This window comes from Oryx dammah, unplaced genomic scaffold, assembly GCF_014754425.2.
Source record: "Oryx dammah isolate SB20612 unplaced genomic scaffold, SCBI_Odam_1.1 HiC_scaffold_17, whole genome shotgun sequence".
NCBI classification, from domain to species: domain Eukaryota; kingdom Metazoa; phylum Chordata; class Mammalia; order Artiodactyla; family Bovidae; genus Oryx; species Oryx dammah.
The window spans coordinates 76,223,342-76,232,220 of NW_024070201.1; the positions used below are offsets into that span (position 1 = coordinate 76,223,342).

At 40.1% G+C, this 8,879-nt stretch overlaps 1 protein-coding gene across 1 annotated transcript; it reads right to left on the minus strand.

The window, feature by feature from the left end:
- Nucleotides 1-1,320: 1,320 nt before the first annotated feature.
- On the minus strand, nucleotides 1,321-2,178 carry LOC120877013 (olfactory receptor 8H1-like). The gene has a single exon (XM_040259316.1). It carries the CDS (start codon nucleotides 2,176-2,178, stop codon nucleotides 1,321-1,323), a length of 858 nt encoding a protein of 285 aa, XP_040115250.1.
- Between the last annotated feature and the right edge of the window lie 6,701 nt (nucleotides 2,179-8,879).

The following is an 8,879-nucleotide window of genomic DNA, read 5'->3' on the forward strand; positions in this document are numbered from 1 at the left end:
CTCTGTTTAACTTCTGTTTGCTGGTCTCTTCAGTGTCTGAATTCTGTCCTGACACATGGGGGCAGTGGTGGACCCTATTTTTTTTTTTTTTTTTTTTAGGCTCACTAGTTCAGTCGCGCTGTGGGGAGGGGGCGATGCTGCAAACAAATAGCACTGTCGTGGGCACACAGCGTCTCAACCCCGCTGGACCTGTCTCCCCCCATGACGCACAAACCGCTCCGGCTCCACGGTGCTCAGCCGGGAACCATCCAAGGCCGGCCCCAGGCTTCGCGCACCTCCCCGGGCAATCCGCTCAGGTTTGGCGCCCAGGTAACCCTCAGAGGCACAGACTTGTTTGGGACTGCGCTCTGCGCCCCTCCCGGGTCTGAGCAGCTCGGGAGCTTGGCGAGTGCGGTCGCCGTGACTTGTCCCCTTCTCTGTCTCTACTGCTCAGTTTTCTGGGTGTACTGCTGGCGCTCCTTGTGAGTCGGATGGTGACTGTCCTGCACCCCCTGAAGTCTCAGCAAAGAAGCCTGCCTGCAGTTTTTTAGGTAAAGTCTCTCCGGGGCTGCGATTGCCCCTTTCCAGCCCTTACAGCTCTGGCTGCCTGTCCCCGGCGGGGGATAGTCTGCAGCTGGCTATTTCCATTCCGTCCTTTGTTCTGTGCGCGGTCCTGGCGGGGTCTTATGTTCCAGCTTTTCACGTGGTAGCTATCCCCCAGTCTGGTTTGCTAGCCCAAGTTCGATCGCTCTGGTTACGCGTGGGGCGTTTCTGCCTGCTTCTTGGCAGCCCGCGCCTCCCGCGCTTCCCTGCCCTGCCCCCACTTGCTAGTGGCGGATGCAGGCGTCTGCACTGCTTTTCCGCTGGGGGAGTTACTGTTGGGCTTGTAATCTGTTGGTTTTAATTATTTATTCATTTTTCCTTCCTATTATGTTGCCCTCTGTGTTTCCAAGGCTCGCCTCAGACTCGGCAGGTAGAGTGTTTCCTTGTGTTTGGAAACCTCTCTTTAGAATTCCCTTCCCGGGACGGGCTTCCCTTCCCGGGATGGAGCTCCCTCCCCACCTCCTTTGTCTCTTTTCTCGTCTTTTATATTTTTTCCTACCTGTTTTTGAAGACAATGATCTGCTTTTCTGGTTGCCTGATGTCCTCTGCCTGCGTTCAGAGGTTGTTTTGTGGAGTTTGCTCCGCATTGAAATGATCTTTTGAGGAATTTGTGAGGGAGAAAGTGGTCTTCCCTTCCTATTCCTCCGCTGTCTTAGGACCGCCCCCCCTTTCTTTTCTGCATGACTCTACTGAGAGCACTTTTCACTTCCTTGTTTCTAAGACTGTATATGAGTGGATTCAGCATGGGGATGACAATAGTATAAAAAACAGAAGCCACTTGATCCTTTCCCAAAGAGTAGGACTTATACTTTGTTTTAAGTAAGTGAAAATCATAGTGCCATAGAAGATGGTGACTGCCAGGAGATGGGAGGCACAAGTAGAGAAGGCTTTTCGCTTCCCTGAAGTGGAAGTGATTTTCAGAATAGTAGACAGGATGGACGAATAAGACACAGATATTGTCATAAGAGACACCAGTAGGGTGGAACCAGCAGAAATGAATATGATGATTTCAATGCTGTGTGTGCCAGTGCAGGACAGGGATAGAATTGCCCTTCCATCACAGTAAAAGTGATAAATTTCTTTTGAGTTGCAGAAATGCAATCTACTCATACACGGAACACTGACAGAGGTATCAATAAAGCCAATCAAATAGGATCCAAAGACGAGAGAGCAGCATTGCCTGGTGGACATAACCACCTGGTAACGCAGAGGGCTGCAGATGGCTGCGTAGCGATCCCAGGCCATGGAGGAGAGAAGGACACACTCAGTGGCACCCAAGAAGACAAAGAAAGACAGCTGCGTGAAGCAGTTCAGGTACGAAATATTTTTGCTGGAAGTCAGTAAGTTGTCTAAGGTTTTAGGGGTGATGACACTTGAGTAACTGAGGTCAAGAAATGACAAGTGACTGAGGAAAAAGTACATGGGGGTGTGAAGCTGGGGGTCCAGGCGGATTATCAGGATCATCCCCCCATTCCCCAGCACAGTGATCAGGTATATCAGGAGGAAGAGGGTGAAGAGGACCAGCTGGATCTCTTCAGAGTCTGTCAGTCCCATGAGGATGAAGTCAGACACCGGTGTGATATTCCTTCTACTCATAGTGTTCAAATGCTCTGAAATGTTGAGAAATCAGAATTGATACATAGCAAGAATTACTTCAAAAAATTGTGTTTCCAGAAATATCATGATATATTTAGTTTAGTTTAATGTTTCTAGAAAGTGATAATAATGAGGGATGTAGGGAGTAGGAAGAAAAAAAATCTTAATTGATGGCCAAATGTAGAAAGAGAGGTAAGTAAATATTTGGATATAATATAGTAAAAGCTAGTATATTGAATAATTAGAATGGCTGATGCTGCTTTAAATGATTCTCATTATTAATGCATTTAATTCCCCTGAGGTTATACATAGGTAGTACCATTTGTCCCATTCTTCATATGAGAAAAAGAGCACAAATTTTAAGTAACTGAATAAGAGTTAGAACTCCTAAATGTTGGATCTGTAATTCTACCAAGATAAATTTACCTCAGAAGGAATGCCAACAATACTACATTCTTATTAATATTGATTTAAGCAAACCTGTGAAAAAATGTTAGATATAATATATATATACACATATAATAAACAATGATAGAATAGTCTTAATGTAACATGTACTGTTCTTTTTTCCTAATACATTTAATATGAAATATAAATTTCAACCTTAGTATATTTCAGTATGTTATATTAAAATTATGGAGCATGCATTAATATTAATCTTCAAATATAGTGATATTTTCCAAATTAATCACTCAAAATGTAATTTCTCCCATAATTTTGTTTCTAAACTTTTACATTGATTGCAGACCCTAATTACATCAACTCTGTATTTCTGATTCCACAAATTTTGACATTTCTTAGGGAAAAGTTTATGTGATATCGGTGCACATATTTTTCTGAAAATATCTCCATGTTATTTGATTCTACCTAAAGTCTTCTAATTTTGAGAATAATACTCACTGGGAGCCAAGGCTGGTGAAAATAAACTTCTTCCAATGTTATCTATCTAGAAGTATGTCAACCTCAAATTTTGTTCACAAAAAAAAAGAAAGAAAGAAAGAAACAAAGAAAAGCATGTCAGTTGACAATTTCTGCAATACACTTGTTTTCTTTGAGACAAGTTCTTTTTGAAGTTGTAGTCATTTTGTTTTATTCTGAGGGAAAAATAAATCAAACTAGAAATTTTATTCAGTTCCTGATCATATGTAAAATTTTCCAGGAAGTTATGCCTGAAAAGAAATTCAGGAATCCACTCTTCAGGTACTTCAGCAAAGAACAGGCTTTTCATCTCATCCTAATATTTCCAAAGTACTTCATATACTGGGAATTGTTAATAATGAAACGTTTGCTCATCCCCGTGAATCAATTATCAAGATAGATTTCTTTGCCTGTCTACAGGGACAAAGGTTCAAGGACCAAAAGTGGCTATGATAGGATTGGATTTGAGAAGCTAATTGTCTTTTCTTTTAGGAGCCACAAAATGAAAAGCCTAATGGTTTGATCTACCTTTGTGATGCTCTAAATTTATGCCCAGGGTGGTAGAGAAACTATTTCTAGAGAAATATCTACTCTATGACTGAAATCATCAGGGGCAGAATGATACATTTTGACAATAAAACTTTTATATTTAAATGTGTAATACTATTAAGTAAGTATGTTTGCTAAAAAGAAAACTAGAATATAACAAAATTCAAAGATTGATACAAAAACAATTCAAAACTGTTGTAACAATTTAATGAATTTCTCCCAATTATTTTTGTTGTGGCGTGCTTATCGGTATATCTCTAGATTTGCATAAGCATTATCATACTGTATATTCAGTATCCACTCTCATTTTATAACTAAAAGCCACCTCAAAATCCATGATAAATGCAAAAATATGAGGAGAAAGTTTTTCTTATTTAATATTTTCTAACATTGAAACTCATTATTCAGACATTGTGCTTAGAAGAAAAAAACTGATAAATTAATTTTAAAAATGGATAAAATAATTTAAAAAGCTGTTAAATTAATAAAGGGAATGAGTGATGAGTTAAGACAGTATCAATATGTCCCTAAAATAATTCATAGTATGTTTCATCAGTTGTCACTTATAACACTTCATAATGTAAAATATTTCACTGTAAAATGAATTTTACTGGTATCAGGCACTAGTTATACATATCTGAGAAGAAAATTAAAAATTAAAACCAAATGTATATATGTGCACACCCAGATCCTTTCACATGAATTGTCTTCAACTATCCCAAGACTAAAGATCAATTATCACTACAGGACGTTTCTTTTTGATGTATGATACATAAGAAGTCCTAACCAGTTGACTCCAATGATCTAAAATCATATGAACAAGTACAGATCTATGCACACTCATTTCCATATCCTAAACATTAAAGAAAAATATAATTTTGAAAAGAAGTCCATTAATCCCTATGCCATTTTTAATATACCAGTAAGCAATACTTTTGAGTCGGACATGACTAAGTGACTGAACTGAACTGAATGTTTTTGAAAGAATTCTAGATAGAATTTTCAACTGAACTAATGTTTTTTGAGTGCTAATACCTGCACAGGACTGTCCAAATTCCAAGGCAAGGTATAAACATGAATAAAGTAGAACCATTGATCTTAATAAATTCATCACTTTGCTTCTACAAGTCAAAAAGAGCAAAGTAAGTATTTACTTATTACAATTATTATAAATATTACATATGTGTTTGCTCCATGCTCTGGAGAGCAATAGTCAAACTATGACTAAACAGACTCATCTCTCGAAAAACTTACAATCTTGTCTGAAAGAAATATAAACACACATATTTTCTCCTAAAAGTACTTTATGAATATCTTCAGTTCTTTTCAATAAACATTTAAATAGGATTACCCAACTTTCATTACTTCTCAGTGATTCATGCACAGTGAAAGCAGTACTGAGGGTTTCATCTTTTCAGGGCCATTTTGTATCAGCGCTGAAGAGAGTACATTAAACAGGGTTTATGTTCAAGTCTCTTTTCAAGGAAAAATAAAGCGAAAACCCAGTTTATATTTTTAATAATATAGATTTAATGAAAAATTTCTGTCCAATCTGAAGGAATGAGAATCTCTAAATATACCCCAAAGAGCCTCAGGAATATTTTACAGCTAGTACTTTTATGTTTATGCACATACACACAAACATGCATATTGTTGTTGTTGTTCAGTTGCTAAGTTGTGTCCAACCCTTTGCGACTGTGTGGATGGCAATAAAGCATGTCTTTACTTCCCTGTCTTCACTACCTCCTGGAGCTTGCTCAAACTCAAGTCCACTGAGTTGGTGATGCCATCCAACCAACTCATCCTCTATCATCCCCTTCTCCTCTTGTCTTCAGTCTTTCCCAGCATAAGTGTCTTTTCTAATGATTTGTTTCATCACATCAGGTGGCAAAAATAGTGGAGCTTCACTTTCAGTATCAGTCCTTCCAACGAATATTCAGAGTTGATTTCCTTTAGGAGTGACTGGTTTGATCTCCTTGCTGCCCAGGGGACTCTTAAGAGTCTTCTCCAGCACACAGTTTGAAAACATCATTTCTTCAGTGCTCATCATTCTTTATGGTTCAGCTCTCACATCCATGCATGGCTACTGGAGAAACCATAGATTTGACTATATGGACATGTATCCACAAAGTGATGTCTCTGCTTTTTAATACACTGTCTATACTCTAGTTGCTCTTCAGATCATATAAATCTTTTACCTTTTAATATGCTAACTATGTTTGTCCTATATTTTCTTCCATGTCTCAGCTTTTCTTCCATGGAACAAGTGTCTTTTAATTTCATGGCAGTAGTCATCATCCACAGTGATTTTGGAGCCCAAGAAAATAAAATCTGTTACTGTTTGCATTTTTCCCCATCTATTTGCCATGAAGTGATGGGACTGGATGCCATGATCTTAGTTTTTTGAATGTTGAGTTTTAAGCCAGGCTTCTCACTCTCCTCTTTCAACTTCATCAAGAGGGTCTTAAGTTCCTCTTTGCTTTCTGCTTTAGGATAGTATCATCTCCACATCTGAAATTGTTGATGCGTCTCCCAGCAATCTGGATTCCAGCTTGTGCTTCATCCAGCAGTGCATTTCACAAGATGTCCTCTGCATAGACATTAAACAAGCAGGCTGAAAATATATAACCTTTACATACTCCTTTCCCAATTATGAACCAATCCGTTGTTCCATGTCTGGTTCTAACCATTGCTTCTTGACCAGTATACAGGTTTCTCAGGAGGCAGGTAAAGTGTCTGGTATTCCCATCTCTTGAAGAATTTTCCACAGTTTGTTATGATCCATACAGTCAAAAGTTTTAGCATAGTCAATGAAGCAGTAGTAGATGTTTTTCTGAAATTCTCTTGCTTTTTCTCTGATACAATGGATGTGGGCAATTTGATCTCTGGGTCCTCTGCCTTTTCTAAATCCAGTTTGTACATCTGGAAGTTCTCGGTTCACATACTATTGAAGCTATCTTGAAGGATTTTGAGTATTACCTTGCTAGCATGTGAAATGAGAGCAACTGTATTGTAGTTTGAACTTTCTTTGGCATTGCCCTTCTTTGGCATTGGAATGAAAACTGAACTTTTCGAGTACTGTGACCATTGCTGACTTTTCCAAATTTGCTGACATATTGAGTATTACATTTTAACAGCATCATGTTTTAGGATTTTAAATGGCTTGGCTGGAATTCCATCACCTCCACTAGCTTTGTTCATAATGATGCTTCCTAAGGCCCACTAGACTTCACATTCCAGGATGTCTGGTACTAGGTGAATGACTATGCCATTGTGGTTATCTTGGTCACTAAGAACTTTTTGTACAGTTCTTCTGTGGATTCTTGCCACATCTTCTTACTCTCTTTTACTTCTGTTAGGTCCTTTCTGTTTCTATTTATTGTGCCCATCTTTGCATGAAGTGTTCCCTTGTTATCTCTAATGTTTAAAAGTTATCAACTCTTTGCACTTACAGAGGCACATTATAGGGATTAAGAAATAAAATTCTATTGTTTTATGCTGTACCTCACTGCATAACTTGGACAAACTCTGGGAGATGGTGAGGGACAGGGAAGCCTGATGTGCTGCAGTCTATGGAGTCATCAAGACTTGATATGAATTGGCAGCTGGACAACAACCACTGCATAAATGTATCCCTTTATTTTGATATCAAGGTAAAATCATAGTTTGTCAAATAGACTAGAAAAATTAAAAATGCCCGTAAATATAAGAAAAGGTAATATGCTTTTACCAGCTGTGCAGCACTGTAGCAAGTAGTAAAGGGGAGATACCCCACATCCAAAATGAGGAGCAGCCATGATGAGAACCACATGTCCAAGGTCAGAGAAACCCCAGTAAGACAGTAGGAGCTGGAGTGGCGGGGAGGAGATACCCCACATACAAGGGCAAAAGGAGAAGTCCCAGCAAGACGGTAGGAGGGATGAATTTGCATTAAGAATCAAACCCCATTCCCACCAGAGGTGATCAGAGGGCTCAAACAAACATCGTGAGCACCAGGACCCAGGGACCCCACAGAGACTGAGACAGAACTGTGTTTGAGCATCTCCTTTGGAGGTACGGGTCAGCAGTGGACTGCCGCAGGGACAGGGCTCTGGGTGCAGCAGACCTGGGGATGGCATAAGTCTTCTCAGAGGAGGTCCCCATTAATCCCATAATAGAGCCACAAGAGCTTAAGCAGGACTGGGAAATAGACTCTTGGAGGGCACACACAGAACCTTGTGCACCAAGACCCAGGAGAAAGGAGCAGTGACCCCACGAGAGACTGACCCAGACTTGCCTGTGGGTGCCCAGGAGTCTCCAGTGGAGTTGTGGGTCAGCGGTGGCCTGTTGCAGGGTTGGGAGCTTTGAGTGTAGCAGGACATGCATGGGCTCTGTTGAAGGAGGTCGCCATTGTCTTCATTACCTCCACCATAGTTTGGCCCCAGGTGAACAGCAGGGAAGGAACACAGCTACACTCACTAAAAAAAAAAAAAAAAAAAGGATTAAAGATTTACAGAGCATGGCCCAGCCCATCAGAACAACACCCATTTTCCCTCTCAGTCAGTCTTTCCCATCAGGAAGCTTCCATAAGCCTCTTATTCTTCTCCATCAGAGAAAACCACAAGCTGACTGAAAACCACAAGCAAAGAAAACTAACTGATCTAATGACGTGAACCACAACCTTGTCTAACTCAGTGAAACTATGAGCCATCCATGTAGGGTCACCCAAGACGGATGGGTCATGGTGGAGAGTCCTGACAAAATGTGGCCCACTGGAGAAGGGAATGGCAAACCACTTTAGTATTCTGACCTTGAGAACTCCATGATAGTATGAAAAGGCAAAAAGTTAGGACACTGAAAGATGAACTCCCCAGGTCGGTAGGTGCCCAATATGCTACTGGATATCAGTGGAGAAATAACTCCAGAAAGAATGAAGAGATGGAGCCAAAGCAAAAACAACACCCAGTTGGGCATGTGACTGGTGATGAAAGCAAGGTCCGATGCTGTAAAAAGACATTGCATTGGAACCTGAAATGTTAGGTCCATGAATCAAGGTATATTGGAAGTGGTCAAACAGGAGATGGCAAGAGTGAATGCAAAATTTTAGGAATAAGTGAAAAATGGACTGGAATGGGTGAATTTAACTCAGATGACCATTATATCTACTACTTTGCACAAGAATCCCTTAGAAGGAATGGAGTAGCCATCGTAGTCAACAAAAGAGTCTGAAACCCAGTACTTGGATGCAATCTCAA